General features: G+C 41.0%; 1 protein-coding gene across 1 annotated transcript in view; it reads right to left on the minus strand.

Annotated features, from left to right (window-relative positions):
* Positions 1-16,119, minus strand: part of HECW1 (HECT, C2 and WW domain containing E3 ubiquitin protein ligase 1) — a gene marked incomplete at both ends in the record, with an annotated part of 159,514 nt that overhangs the window by 50,659 nt on the left and 92,736 nt on the right. The window contains 5 exon segments of the mRNA XM_079538467.1: positions 5,395-5,545; positions 6,960-7,029; positions 7,031-7,047; positions 10,783-10,884; positions 13,902-15,266. Of these exon segments, the coding sequence (XP_079394593.1) occupies positions 5,395-5,545; positions 6,960-7,029; positions 7,031-7,047; positions 10,783-10,884; positions 13,902-15,266 (1,705 nt within the window).

Consider the following 16,119-nt stretch of genomic DNA (forward strand, 5'->3'; position numbering starts at 1 on the left):
TTTTGGATTGTATTCTCAAACATAGATAAACAAGACTGGCTCTATGGCCTGCATTTAATCTGATCCAACATTGCTTGTCTCCCATTTTCTTGACTTACGCTCTTTTTTTCTTTTCTCATCTCATGTTCTGACTTAGAATTTCTAATTACTTTCTCTCCCTCTCTTTATTTGTTAATTTACATTTTACTCTAAATAGAAAATTGCTCAGGAGTTAGTTCCTTAAATAGGCCTGGGATCAGTAAAGACAACGAGGATTTGTTTTTTATGCTTTCAGTTGACAGTGAGTGCCTCCAACAGCTTACCGCAACTCAACTTTGGGCAGATGAGCTGTAAACAATTAAGAAAAAACAGCTAGGTTTTAACTTTCAGAGTAGTATTTATATCCCTCAGCATTCAAAAGCATTTAAAATTGCATTTACTGTATCATTTGAAAGCTCAATAAAGAGCAAATTTAGAAGATAAAAAACAAAAAGACTGGGTGTTCTATTTTTAAGTCAACATCCAGCTTTGTGAAGAAATTCTGATAGCAGATTTCATAACAGCACAAATTTACCTTAGTTGCTATGTCCCTCTGATTTAGACCCACACTTTACAATTTTATTCACTTGACTACAGGCAACTGAATGAACTTTCCATTCCATTACTGGAGGAGTTTTACGACACTCACATGCATCAGCAATATACATGTTTTTTAAGGAGTTCGTGTAATCGAGGGATATGAGCACATTAATAAAAAAACTTCACAGCTTCGGTTTAATTAGATAGTAGAAAATTCCTACTGCCAAACCTTGAACAGTAGTACTAGCTGTTTGCCCACAAAAACTAACAAACAAACAAACAAACCATGTTTTGGAGGTGTCAGTACTATAAAACTATCTTACATAAATAGGAAAAAATGTCAAAGTAATTGGAGAAAATATTGAAAGGGCAAAGGTTATGGGAATGCCTCTGGAAATTCAGTCTTTTCAAAGTGATGTGTCAAAGAAATAGAGGCTTAGAAATGCCACTCTGAAGCTGTCTTAACTACACAGTTATAATTTCTTGTGTTATTTATTACTTCTTAAACTAGTGCAAAAATGAGTCTAGGTATACATATGCTTCAAAAGATCTTCCCAACAGAGCTTGAGCAGCAGTGGCTATTAACTGCTTTGCTAACAAGTCAGTGAGTCAGGTACTGCTGAAGAAAATGAGCAAGAGTCTTTACACTACAAATTACGGCTGTCTCTGCATTCTGAAGTGGCTAGCATAGCTAACGAGCAGCTTTGAGCACAGAAAGAAAGTCGGATGAAGCTCCTGGATTTGAGCAATTACAGCTATGTGAGGTTTTTTTTTCTTTTTTCTTTTTTTCCCAAGCTAAATTTCCGAAGCTTTGTGGTTTTGGCAGAGCTAGAAATACCAGGTTTCCTTGTAATATTTTGGTTTTTCCATTCCCTCCCAGAAATGAAACCAGGAAGCTGAGTAAACTGGTTCAGAAAGAGAAGTGGCCAAGTTTTTTCAAATTAAGTGGTTTTGAGTTCCACTTTGTTCAGGCTGCTGGCAATTCTATCTGCAAGCCCCGTGTTTGCTCTTGCCTCACCTAAAATTATTTTCAGGTGTGTTTGCTGAAGACTGTTTCAAACAATGAAGTTTGAAACACAACAAACCAGTATTTCTAAAATTTGAAACAATGCCTACTATAATGCTTTCCATTTACTATTTATGAAAGCTTCTTTTCCTCATGACACAGAAATCTGAAGACTTGAAATGTTTGAAATTTGCAATGACAATTTCATAAATTCAAGCAGCCAGGTTGAAATGCAGAAATCACTTTCCAATTCTGAAATGCCCAATTTCTTTTAACTGAGTATTCAGCATGAGACTCGTTCATCAGAATCTTGGGAAATTTTTGTTCCCAAACTTTGAAACAACAGGAAAACCCCCTATTCAGCATCTTAAATCAAGAGAGCTCTTCAACAGACAGCAGCGATCCATTGGTTTTTTATCCTTTGTCCCAAGAACCCATGGCAATTTATATTTACTACAAAATGCGTGGTCTGCAATGGGATTCAGATAAAGAGAGCTATGTCACTACTGAAAATCTTCTATACTTTTGACTTTGTAACTGAATTTCTGATTACCAAAAATAGAGAGATTCAGTGAAAAATGTTAGACCTATTAGCACTCAATTACCAATCCAAACCAGTGACAAATCATAAGTTTGGAAGCCAGACAAACTACAAGAAAATACAGAAGGAAGTTTGTAGCAAGGACATCACAAACGTACAAACTCTGAAGTATCTGAGATAGTTGGTTTATGAATTAACCTGTGCTAGCTAAAGGAATGGTACACTCCTAAAAGCAGCCTCACCAACACCTATTTCTGTCTTGTGCTGCACTTACATGAGAGTTCAACTTCCAAAAAAAAAAAAAAAAGAAAAAAAAACGAAAAAAAGAAAGGAGAAAAGGCTGATGTATATCCACAAAAGGCTGATGTATACCCACAACAGAGCGTTTTGTGGCAGAAAACTTGCTTATCACCAGTCAAATACTCTGAGCTTTCACATAATCCAAATCCCTCTTAAAGACAAACACAAAATGGTAGAGGAGAGTCATGTAAATGCCTTGGAAAAAAAGTCTGGATTAAGCATACTCTTTGGGATTTAATTTCTTTTTTTATTTTTAATATTAACATGGTAGCTTGATGTCTTCTGAAGAAAGCTGTAAGGGTTCTTTCACCTCTACAAGACATGATGCACATTATGAAATGCTACATTTTATTTCAAGAAAGAGTTGATGCTGTCAACTTTCTGTGTACAATGACGACTTTAAGAAGACAGAAGTACTCCCCAAGAGTTAAATCAACTTTTCTGTTGTCATTCAGAACCCAGTTCTCCTGACATACAGTAACTCCAAAACTATTCTGCACAATGAAAACAATAGTTTTAAACTTTGTATTTTTCTCTTAGTTGCAGAACTTTCTCCGAGCACAGAAAAAAAGACCAAAAAACTCTTGTGGCATTTTACATGCTATGATTAGAACATAATTTCAGCTTTGCTTGTCTAGAAAAGACACCATACCATTACAGTAAGCAGGGACTTAAAAAATTGTCTGAAGTAAAAAGGGAGGATTTTTAACCACTATTAAATTCAGTCCAAGAAGTGAGCAAGAGATAAAAATGATAAACAAATTTATTTCTAGACCAGATGCAGAATCACAGATCCACATGGCCCAGGCTGGAAGGGACCTCAAGGATCATCAAGCTCCAATCACTTGCCACAGGCAGGGTCACCAACCTCCCCATTTGATACCAGCCCAGGCTGCCCAGGGCCCCATCCAGCTTTGCCTTGGACACCTCCAAGGATGGGGCATCCACAGCCTCTCTGGGCAGCTGTTCCAGCACCTCACCACTCTCTCTGTGAAGAACTTCCCCCTGACATCCAACCTAAATCTTCCCTCTCTCAACTTAAAACCATTTCCCCTTGTCCTGCTGTTATCTACCCTTTCACAGAGTTGACTGCCCTCCTGTTTGTAGGCTCCCTTTAGGTACTGAAGGCTGCAGTGTGGTCACCCTGCAACCTTCTTTTATCCGGGCTGAACAAGCCCAGCTCTCTCAGCCTGTCTTCATAGAGAAGGTGCTCCAGAACCCTCTTCATCTTTGTGGCTCTCCTCTGGACCCTCTCCAACAGCTCTCTGTCTTTCTTGTACTGGGGGCTCCAGACCTGGACACAGTGCTGCAGATGGGGCAGAGTAGAGAGGCACAATCACCTCCCTGTCCCTGCTGCCACCCCTCTTCTGATGGAGCCCAGGATCCCATTTGCTTTCTGAGCTGCAATGCACACTGCTGGCTCATGTTCAGCTTTTCATCCATCAAGACCCCCAGGTCCTTCTCTGCAGGGCTGCTCTCAAGGACCGCTCCTTCCAGTCTGTATGGATGCCTGGGATTCCTCCGGCCCAAGTGCAAAACTCTGTACTTTGCTGTGCTGAACCTCATCAGGTTCACCCTGCCTACTTTTCAAGTCTGTTGAGGTCCCTCTGAATGGCATCCCTTCCTTCCGCCATGTGAACCACACTGCTCAGCTTGGTGTCATCAGCAAATGCTGAGGGTGCACTCAATTCCACCATCGCTGTCACTGATGAAGATGTTGAAGAGCACCGGTCCCAAGACAGAGCCCTGGGGGACGCCGCTCGTTACCGGCCTCCACCTGGACACAGAGCCATTGAGGACCACCCTCTGTCTGCGGCCTTTTATCCAATTCCTTATCCATCAGGTGGTCCATCTATCAAATCCACATCCCTCCAATTTGGAAATAGGGATGTGGTGAGGAACCATGTAAAAAGTCTTGCTTAAGTCCAGATTGCCTTTCCCTTGTTGACCAATGCCATAACAAACAAAGGGAAAACGTGTGTCATACTAAGATACATCTGAGCTAGCAAAAAATGAACTGACAGATTTACAGCACCTATTACAACATTAAGACATCTGTCTCTATCTGGAAATATGTACAGTTCTACTAGAGCAGTGCTCTGCCCTGGAAAAAGAGACAAACCTTTCAGTGGGTCTAACTAGCTTGAGTAGATATGTAAACCGCACCGATAAGTAAACACTGTTTTAAGAACAGTCAGCATAGAAACCTCTGTAGTTGCTGCAGTGCAGTGCAGTGCTAGGTGCTGAGCCATGAGTACCACTCTAACAGTTAAACAGAAAAAGTAACTCCATCTTTTGGAAGAACATTTCTTTCTCCTTCAGGAGTAATTTCAAAGAAAGTTCTTCAAAGGACTCTTCATACAGTTTCAAAAGTTTTGAAACATCTTTCACTGAACAGCACCCCTCATGTGGGCAAATTTGTGTACTGGATACCCACAGCAGGTACACGAAATAGGAAAATCAGCAGCAGCCAGGATGAGAAGATGTCTGTTGCATTTGGACAAGGAAAGAAGCTTAGGAAGCCAATGGGATGCAGTGAGAAAGGAATAATAGAATCATATAATGGCTTGGGTTGGAAGGAATCCCAGGGGTCATCAAGTTTCACCCCTCTGCCACCGGCAGGGCCACCAACCTCCAGATCTGGTACTAGACCAAGTTGCCCAGGGGTCCTGAACATCTCCAGAGATGCAGCATTCATAACCTCTCTGGGCAGTCTGCTCTAGCAACTCACCACTCTCTGTGAAGAACTTCCCCTGACATCCAATCCAAACCTTCCCTTCTTGAGCTTGAAACCATTTCCCCTTGTCCTATCACCATCTACCCATGTAAAAAAAAACTGATTCTCCTCCTTTTTACAATCTCCTTTTAAGTACTGGAAGGCTGCAATGAGGTCTCCTTGTAGCCTTCTCTTCTCCAGGAAGGAGGTTATTGGGGTGTTGTTGAGAAAAGAGGCTGTGGATCTTAGAAGAATAGAGATGCAAGTGCTCACCGCCGGTTCAGCTGCTCCATTTGCTGGATAGAGCCAGACCTGTGGATCCCATCTGGTGTTGCTGCAGTTGTGGGGCGCTGCCATGTGGTAGTTCGGTTGACATGGTCAACGTAGAACACCCTCCCGTGGCTGTCTATCCGAGCTTCCCAATCTGGGGTTGGAAGAAAAGGAAGGGAACATGCTGTCAGCATGATGTCTTCCAAAAAGTTATGTGGGGGGATACAAAAACACACACATATATATTCACAGAGAGAAGATATGCATACTCGATAGATACTATATACATGCCTATACGCGTGCATTATATGTATATATATTCAACATATATATTCAAATGCATATATATATTATGTGTTTATCTATATGCATATATCGTATATGCATATACATAAATATTTCACACACAGTACATAGGTAGCCTATGGAATTCACCATCATAGACTACAAAAACACATGTTTTAAAAGGCTGGATAATTTTACAATTACTACTAATAGCTGGCTGGATTCATTACAGGTCAGGGCAGCCACAAAGAGCTGACACTTAGCAAAGAAGGATTAAATCTGAGTTAATGCGGCAAACCCATGTTTTCTGCTTTGTTATGTTTCACAGTAAACATGCTTACACATGTTTCTTACAACAATTATTGGTTCCCCTGGAAACTGATCACAGCCTGATTGGACATATTCATACAAATCTCTGTAGATATACACAAATGATTTTCATAATCCTAGTGCTCTGATGAATGCCAACTTGACTGAAAGTTTGAAGAATAATATTGAGCCTTCAATCACTGTCTCCTTTTAATATTTAAGTTATCCCAGGCTTGACAACTAAATGTTCTGATGGTTTGTGGAAAATGGTAATATTGATTAAAAAAAAGGGTTGTGCAGGGGAAATTCAGAAGTGAATTACTTAACAAAGCTCCACACTGGATTGCTTGGAATGTATGGAGTTGTGATACAAATTTGACTTGCTAGCTTCATATTTCTACATGGTCCATGAGCTGATGACATTTCTAGGTATAAACACATACTTTCTACATGTGTTTATATACAAACCTCACTCATATTCACACACAAATGCACATACGGTAATTACCTTTGGGGGGTAAAACTATCTGTTATTCCCACACTCTCACTATGACTACTCTAACTGGAGAGACCATTCCTTCCATGTTTTCCTACAACCAAATTCAGGTTCAGATGGACTTCATTCTTTACATCTTATCTGCTACTACTTCTACGAGTAGAACTGAAGCTGTATCTTTCCATGATTTGTCTGGAAACCCATTCTTCACAGTTTCCCTCTCCAGAATAACAACTATGGCTAAACTCAGCTCCCATATCCGGACTGATCCCATCCTAGTGTAGGCTGTCTTAAGTCTGTGGCTGGTAGCCCGTGGCACGTTAGTTCCAGGAAAAGGACACCAAGAGTCCTCAGAAAGATTTTCTGTGAGACTTCAAAACGGCAAGAGCCTCATACACATGCATTATTTCTTTTAGACTTGTCTGTGTAAGTACTTCGGTAATTATAGGTGCAAAAACTATGCTAACAGCACATGTACATACATACAGTCTGTGAACATCACATAATTTTAAGGGGAGGGCTCTCTGGTTATCCAACTGGGTAAGGTTTTCTCAAGGATGTTGTAGCTGTATCAAGAACAAGAACATAGCTTCATGAAAACAGTGTCTAAACCAAACGGTGAAAAAGAGCACATCAAGCACAACAGATGCACACTGAATGAAATCAGACTTGACAGGGCAGGTTGAAGGCCAAAGCCTTACCACGCATGCTGTCACTAGTGGTGGGTGTACCACCATGGCTGCTCTGGAGCCACGCACTATCTGCAACATCCTGCACAAGGAAATTATCTTGGCCAGATCAAAGATGACATGTTGTACCTTAAAATCACTAAGAAGTTCTTGCTGTCCTAGTCATTACTTCACACTACAGTGCAAGATTAGAACAATAAATCTCAATGGATAATTAGGGATTCATAGGTAATGCCACACTCTTATCAGTCTATGTAGAAGACATCAATATTGATCCAGAGCCTGCTGATAGACACTTACTAAGAATAAAATTACCCACTTACAATGTAAATCTTGAGTTTCTCATAATCCAGCCCTGTGCATTACTGGTTCCAGAGCCTATCTTGCAGTGTATCTCTAATTAAATGTAATTCAGAGTTCCTAAGCTTCTAAGTACAATCCTTAGAAATCCAAGAGTAACAAAACTTCTTCAGAGCTTGCAGTGAGCTTACAGTGAAAATTTCAGGTCAGAACTGTGCAGACTGGATTGTAGTTTCAGGATGGCCATCTCTGCAGGATGCATCAGACATCCTGCAGTATTATGTATAGTCATGAACTACCTCTATCTAACTGTGAGCACTGCTTTATTCATTGCTGAATGTGTCTATGCACCTGAAACCACATGCTGACAGTGGCAGTCATATAATATTAAGAACAGTGCCACATGGCTTTTGGGACTTCCGCAGTGGTCCTAGATAAGTACTGATCTTGCAACAGCTTTTAAAATCAGCTGAAGAGCTATTCTTCTCATCACCTGGGAAGTCTGTCGAAGGGTAGAAGGCGCTGGTACTTTGGTTGCACAAAGATGTCAGGTGCACTTTCTGCCTTCCCACAAGACAATCAGTAAGTCATACAAGTCATTGAAGCTGCATACAATACCAGATTTGTGGACAGATGGATAGATACCTGCACAGAGAGATGAACAGGCTGACAGGTGAACCGACAGACAGGACTCAGGTTTTGGGCTATGCACAAGTCTCTTCATGTTACCTCAGGGGCATATGTAATCTAGGAAGCAGCCAATTCTCATCAGGCCTTTTCGTTACTTTTTCAGGCAAAATAAAACTGTGACTACAACAGAGACTAACCTTAATCTAACCTTCACAGAAGTAGCACGCTTAAGCAGAGAGTGGAGATGGGTCAGTACTTGTTTGTTTTCTAGTGATCCCCCTCCATCAGATGAGTCATATTTTGCAACAGCATCTGAAACTGGTCTGATTTATACCAGAAGATGAAACCTCTTCTGGCAAGCCCATAATCCTGGAGTGGCAAAGTAAAAATGCTGTTTTTCCCTTTCCAAGCTCAGCCACACCTTTTGCACAGAGGAGCGCTGAACAGGGCAAATACATTTTTCTTGGCTCCAGTTCTGTAGGGCATGTAGCAGTACTAGAAAACACATGCATAATAAGGGGTGAGCATTAATGCCATCAGAAGGCAATAAAAGCTCTGCAGATCTCCTGTCAATTTCATACAGGCTTTAACATTTGAGCTGGTCACTATGACATTCCTAAATAAACAATGAATCTGGTCTAGCTTACTTTCCTAAACAAAGCTGTCTGAAACAAAATTTCCTCCCCAGTATCAATAGTTGTGCAGTTCTGATGAAATGAAGTTATTCAGAAAACTATTCCAAAGAGGAAAAGGACTGACCATAGAGTTATCCACAGCCAATGTAAAACCAGTCAGCAATGATTTTGCAGCTCTGACAACATTATCTTCAACAATGTGAAGAGGTTAACGTTACATGTAAGAAGCAAGCCAGGCTTGTACACATAACATGGTTAAAATACAAAGTTTTTTCCTTTCATTTGCATTCAAGAATAAGTTAATTGTGATTAAGAGGCATTAAAAGCACTGAAACAGTGATACTGGATACTAGAAAAAGAAATATTTGTAGAATAAGACTATAGCTTTCCTTTTGAAACAATTTTGAAATCTCACTAAGAGCACTTAGCACTGCCTTCTTAGGTAATATTATCTAATTCAACCTTTTTCTCCCCATAAAATTAGCTTAGTAGAGTCTATTCCCATTAAAGTCAATATACTTAGGTCTCAAAGCCTTTATACAAAGTCTCAAGCCTTCATTGGTAAAATGATGTTATAAGCAGATGACACAATAAAATCCTACAAAGGGATATAACTTCTAAACTATGTTGCCATACACTGCTTTTCATATATTTAACCTTTGTTGTGAAAGCACTCATGAAAATCAATTGTAAAAATACTTGCCTTTTAAGGATAATTACAAGAAAGAGGAAAAGCGTACTGAATTGGTGATGGATGAATATGGGACATGGGTTCACAGTACATTTTGTTTACCTGAGGTGGTGTCAGTGTCCTATCATTAAGTCATCTAATTGGGAATGTGCCCTATTCACAAACCACTGAGGTAAGAGCGGGAGGAAGAAAAGTATTTTCCTGTTACAGAGGTAACCATTCCCTATTTCATCATTCACTGGCAAGCCACAGTGGGACTCTAATAAGACTTCATTGGGCTAAAGGCATTTGAATCATTCATGCCACTGTGCAGCTGACGCCAGCATCAGGACTATACTCAGCTTACAGAATACTGACAGCGTGGCTGGCAAATGATGAATTATTTTCAAGGGCACCACAGGACAAGTTCCCTCCTCAGGCTGTGAAGAAAACAGAGTGCTTTGTTTACGTGCCTGGTTGTTTTTCTGAGGCACTGCACGCTTGGGGCTGTAAATCACGTGCTGAAGTTGCAAGTTGATTCGCAGCACGTCGCAGGGCATAGACTGCACTCTGCTGGGCAGTTAGAGCTAATGTAGAAAGCAGAGTAATCCTCCAGGTACACAAGGGAAAAGGTACTAAGACAAGTGAAAACACCTTCAGCAGTAGACACAGTGGTAACAGTCCTGTATTGTCAGCCTGCTAGTCGGCTACTCTACTTAAAAATCTCTGATTTTTATTCATCCCAACTGCAGATGTCATTCCTTTCACAATGAGCAGAACATTAAGTTGATCACCAAATCAAAAAGTAGCGTGATCGGATCACCGTGCGTGAGCTGCCTTTCACAGAATCATTTGGACCTACTATTTGTTCCTGGTGCATCCTGACTGAGCAAAAGTTGTGCTGGACCTGAAAGCAGGGCTGACTGAGCACAGGGAGTGCATCCCAAGCTATGTTTGAATTGGGTTACAGAAAAACCTGAAGACAAACTTTAAAAAAAAAAAAACAACAAAAACACAGTATTTGCTGATAAACCAAAAGCTTTTTTGTAAGGCTTCCAGCACACCTGACAGATACCTATTCATTCCAATCTCACAATATTGACTGGAATGAGGAAAACACTACAATTTTCATTTCATGGTAGGCAAAGAAGAGGATGGATCAGGGCAAAGGGATGTTATAGAGTTTGTCCAAAATAACATGACAATACTTGAAGTCAGGATCAAACACGGGAAACAAAAGACCATATTGCTTGGATTCTGGAGAAAGTATATACAGAACAGATGGGGTTATATAGAAAGACATACTGACCTCTACACTGTTTGAATTAACAGGAAAGGCTGAAAAAACGTAATAAGTTAAAAAATGCTAAAGCTTACTTGGTGGAAGAGGCTCATCGATAGTTGGGTAGTGATGATGGTCAGGCCTCAGAGAAGGAAGCTGGCTGACTGGCTGAGAATTATGGAGTAAAGGACAATCACCTATGGACAAGATATTCAAGATATTGACAGTCATTCACTGTTTTCATAACATGGTTCAAAAAACGTGCTACTGTAAAACAAGTGATTATTTGTCACAGAGGTTTTCGTGGTATACTTGCAGCTCTAGTTATTCCTATTCCCAGGCACTATTTTAATAACAATTCACACACCAAAGAATTAGGAAAATAATGCAGTCAGGGCTCCGGTCTCAGGTTTGAGCCAATGCTAATCTATTATGGGCCAGATTCTGGACTCATAGACACACAAGTGTAAGCGAGAGAAGAATCAGGCTTGATCTCTGAGAAATATAGTACAGCTCAAGCTTCTGCAGAAATTGGACAGGAACATGCAAAATGCTGGCTCCAACTTTTCTCACCAGCAAAATATGAGGCTAAAATCTGCCTTGAATCTTCCTCTGCTTTTCTAAAGGATCAGCAACTGTATAAACAGGTTGGAGTGGCAGAATTATGCAGTCCCTGTAAAGCAGAAGAGCACTTCCTTCTACAGATATTTTTCAAAATTCAAAGTGTTGGTCTTGGGAGGGAGGAGAGAGAATGAGACAAGGACCAGAAACAAATAGGAGACAGGTGGTAGAAGAGGACAAAAGATAGTGAAACGTAGTCAGGACCTGAGGTAAAGAGAGAAGACCTGAGATACAGAAGAAGAAAAGAAGGAAAACTGAAACACAGTGGACAGTGCAACAGTAGTTTTTAGAAAATAGTAATGCTGTATATATGCTTACTTATCTGCATATGAAATAAGTGAAATCTAAGTAAATGTCCAAACTCATGTTCTTTTGAGAGGAACTTCAAAAGTTAACTTCAGATCCAGATATTTTTTATAGAATCCTTTAAGATATGAAGAAGTTCATTGTAAGGAAGAAAAACTATTCCTCATCTTAGACTTAACTATGAGAATGAGGAAACTGCAAGATAAAAAGAATTCAGATTCCTTCTCATTCTGTTCTTAAAACCTTAGAAACCAAGATTATACCAGGATAAAATTAAAATCAGACCAATCATCTGAACCAAACTGTGTAGTGGTCGGTTTAGCTGTCTTTAACAGTGTTATTTTAATGCCCCAAGAAAGAACAGTTTGTAAAAAATAACATACTGCTACCAAATATGTAAAAAAATGCCTAAAAATAAACATACACAAACAACAGCTACAAGGCAGAAACTAATTTTGTATAAAGCTGAAAAAAATCTCACACCATCCAGAAGTGAGAAAAAAGACTTGTCAAAAGTACTCCCTCTATGTCATCTTAAATTTCCCCATTAAAACTCTTGTGCATAGGCATATCTAATGGTCATATCTGCTGTGTGTTCTGAACAGACAGCAGAGTTATCTAAGTTATTACTCAATGCTAAAAGTCTGTCTTTCACAGGCTTAAAATCTGTGCTGTTTCTACAGGTGTTGTGGCACAATTTACCAGAACATCTATCTATGTTTCTTTACTTACCTCACCATAATTGACTCTCCCCTAGTCATGGCAGTTACGCCAGTGGAATCATGGTAGTGTCAGTCACCTGGAGTGGATGGAGGTGACCACATCTACTGTATTTGTAACAGCCACCAAACCATGGATCAGCACGCACATTTACTGAAGTACCCCCTGGTCACACCAAAAGAGTGCTAAGGGCAGGGCTGCCTTTCAGACATTCTCTCTTTCAGGCAGCCAAAACAAAGTTGCTGAGCTTTATATAGACTTGAGAGACAAATTCTGTAGCCATACTGAGTCCATATGCAGAAGACATCCTCTCCCCAAAGCTGCTCTCAGAAGTGCACAAGGTCCAAAGCAACCATCAATTCTGTAAGAATAGTCTCATGCACACACACACTCATGCCCTCCTGGGTATACAAAGTCCCTCACCTGCAAGGAAGGTCCACCTTGCTGAGGATTTCTATCTCTCTCTGTACTTCTGAGAATTGTTAGGGTTAGAACCAAGGGTTTAACAGTCCCCTTACACCATTCCTTCAGCAAGAGCAGTGAAAGATCGGGGTAAATGAAGTGGGAATGGACAATGAAAAGGCACAAGGATGCTTTAGCTGGAGTTTCCTAGTGATCGCCAATTATGTTATTCTCTCAGTGCTGTTTACATTTGGTGTCACTTATACCAGGGGACAGCTGACTCACGATGTGGGAATGCAAATTCTACCCTTGACCATAGCAGCCGCTGAGGCCTTCACTTCCTCAGCCTGAGAAAAATGATAAGTGAACCAAAGATGAGTAACCAAATCCACCCTTCATGTAACTCCATATTACGTAAAACAACTTACCAAAGGTGTATATTTAATGTTGAGGTTTGGAAAGATTGGGAAAAAGAATATCTACGTTGTGAAGACAGAAGTGATTTTTTAAATCATATTTTATCTCTAGAGAAAGATAAGACAAGAATTTTGTTGGATATAGCTCAGTCTCAGAAAAAAAAGCATTCTGAGTTGCCCTACGGTCTGCGAAATTTGATGTAGATTTGTTTGAAAACAAAAAAAATTATTGGGAAATTTAACTAAACAGGTTTTGTTTCATTTCTAACTTCGAAACATTTGCTTTTCTCCACATACACGACGGTGTATATCATACACAGACACTGGCCCAGATCCTTCGCTGAAGTAAATCAGCATGTCTGCTCCTTGACAAGCACAAGCTGGTCCTCTCACTGTCTAGCAGAGACATGGCAGTACATCAGATATGTGAAATGAAACAATCCCAAGAAATAAGGAATTGGTTGGTGGATGTGATAATGCTGGTCTGCCACATAACTTCAGCTAATCTTGATTTTATAATGATGCATGTATATCTACAGGAATCCATATATACAGATCCCCCATCTGTATATGCTGGGATATATAAAGACAGGCTCAATTATCCAACCCTCCCTAAAATATCACCCAACTCAGAGACCCCAGGTTTTTATGAAATAAGCCATGAGCTATCTGAAACCTTGATTATCTGATGCCTTCTGTGACATCCAGATAATCAGGGCTGCTCAGCGCACTGATTCTCAGGATCTAACCTTCTCTTCTGCTGCTTGGACCTGCTATTGGGGTGTCTAGACTTTCTGTGGCTAGTTGTGGATTCCCACCATGAGCTACTAGCTCATCTGGCCACTGGGAGGAGCCATCCACTTGCTCCCTGTCCAGCTCAGGGCTCTGTACTGAGTCTGGCACCGATTCAAAAGCGCTATTCTCCTCCTCCTCGTCATCCTGAGAGGAGAAGACCGTGCTCTCAGAAATCTTTGCACTGTCAACAGAGGAGAAGCGCGTATGGCTGGAGAAGCGATTGTTACTGTCATAGCAGGAGGTGCTGTAGCAGGACGTGCTGTAGCAGGAAGTGCTGTAGCAGGAGGTACTGTAGCAGGAGGGGCTGTAGCAAGAGGTGTCGCACGCCTCACATTCGTTGTCACCATTGGGTCTGGAGCTTGACTCGCTTTCGCTTCCTGTCCTGGGGTTTTCCCCATCCACCAGCCCATCATTTAAGTCAGAGAGTTGCTCGTCTAAGGTCCCAGGAGGCACTGTGCACTGGCTGAAGTTCTCTTCGGCCTCATTTTCTGGAGGAGGCTCTGCTGCCATGGTCTCACTCTCACTGACTGTCTCCTTCTGCAACACCTCCTTGACTGTGGACTCTTCATCGTTCTCCCCGCCGTTGCCAGCATCTTGCTCCTCTTCCCCATCGCTGCTCATCTGTGCTGAGGGTAGGCTGTGGAGCAGGTTGTGGATTCTTATATAGTGAGTGCGAGGAGTCTCTGGCTCACCACAAGCTGAAGCTATAACTGTCTCTAGTTCAGACACAGGCAGGGAGCATGGCCTTGTTTTCCTCTTTGCTGTGGTCCTCAGCTGTAGCTTGCTGTCTTCCTCCTCTTGAGCTGAAGCCCCTTCTTCCTGACTCTTCTCTAGGTCTTTGTCAGCATACACTTCTGCACTCACCTCATTGACATCTAAAGTTTCCGTGCTGTTCAATTCTCCATCATCTCCCTGAGTACCAGAATTGACTTTGCTGTTTTCCCTAACTTCAGTCTCAGAAAGAGACACGCAAGCCAGCAGACCCAGCTGCTCCGTGAGGTCCGTCACATTTGAAGAAGGCAGCACTTCTCCTCGGATGGATTCCAAGGGCTCAGGAACTGGCACGGCATCAACCTCCTCATCTCCTGCTAGCTCTTCATTTATGTTGTTCTGGTTGACTTCCCTGGGTGGCTTGACAGCCCCTGGGCTATCAATATTGTTCACACTGTATCCATTTAGCTCTTCTGGAACTGTATTTTCTGAGGTCACTGTGTTGATGCATGGAGGCTCACCGAGGCTTTCCTCTGTGGGGTTGTTCACAGGGCTTTCCTGGAGGTCAGCTGGCTCAGGATCTGCACTAATGGAGACCTCTTCATCATCTGTATGAGACAGGAAAAAAAATTACTTACTCTTTTAACACAAAATGTTGACTGAACCAGAAGCTTGGCTCTGAGGACAGAGGCATCCGCCGCAATCTGAGAAAATTAAAACATAAATTAGAGAGCGAAATGAGTGGCTAACTGAAAAAAGGCTGGTTTTGTGCTAGGCAGCCTTTGTGCAGTAGATTTAACAATCACAGGACTTACTCATGGTGGTACTGTGTATGCAGCATACTGCCTTCCTGCAATATAACCTGAAGGTAACACATTCCTGAAACTCCCCTTTAAGCCAATGGGCATGGGAAGGAGTACCATGGTATTGACAAGGATACCTTCTCTGATGCTTTAGTTACATTTTTCTTGTCATGCAGAAGCTGAAAAGATTTTGCAACAGAGAATTTAACAAATTGCTTATCAACCCCCTGAAATCTGGGATTTTTTTCTTTGATATGATTTCCTCCCAGATGCCAGACAACCTGGGCTTTTTGATCCCATCCACCAGTCAGAAGAAAGAAGTCATGTTTTTCCAGTGAGGGGCAGGTCACAATTTCCTAGCACTAATGCAGCTTTTGGCTTGACAAAGAGTACCTGAGACAGCATGACTTTAGAGAAGAAAAAAGCCCCTGAGCATTATTTATTATTTATTATTTATTATTTATTATTTATTATTTATTATTTATTATTATTTATTGACACAAAACCAAGATTCAAACTGACACCATCGTGACTGAAGGGGAACAATACAATTTCTTTTACTTTTTTTTTTTTAGATTAACAATAGTCAAAACGAGGAAGTCTTCAATCATCCTTACTACCAGATTATTCACTTTTACTCATAAAATGCTCAAATGTT

This window comes from Tetrao urogallus, assembly GCF_951394365.1.
Source record: "Tetrao urogallus genome assembly, chromosome: 7".
In the NCBI taxonomy this organism is placed as follows: Eukaryota; Metazoa; Chordata; class Aves; order Galliformes; family Phasianidae; genus Tetrao; species Tetrao urogallus.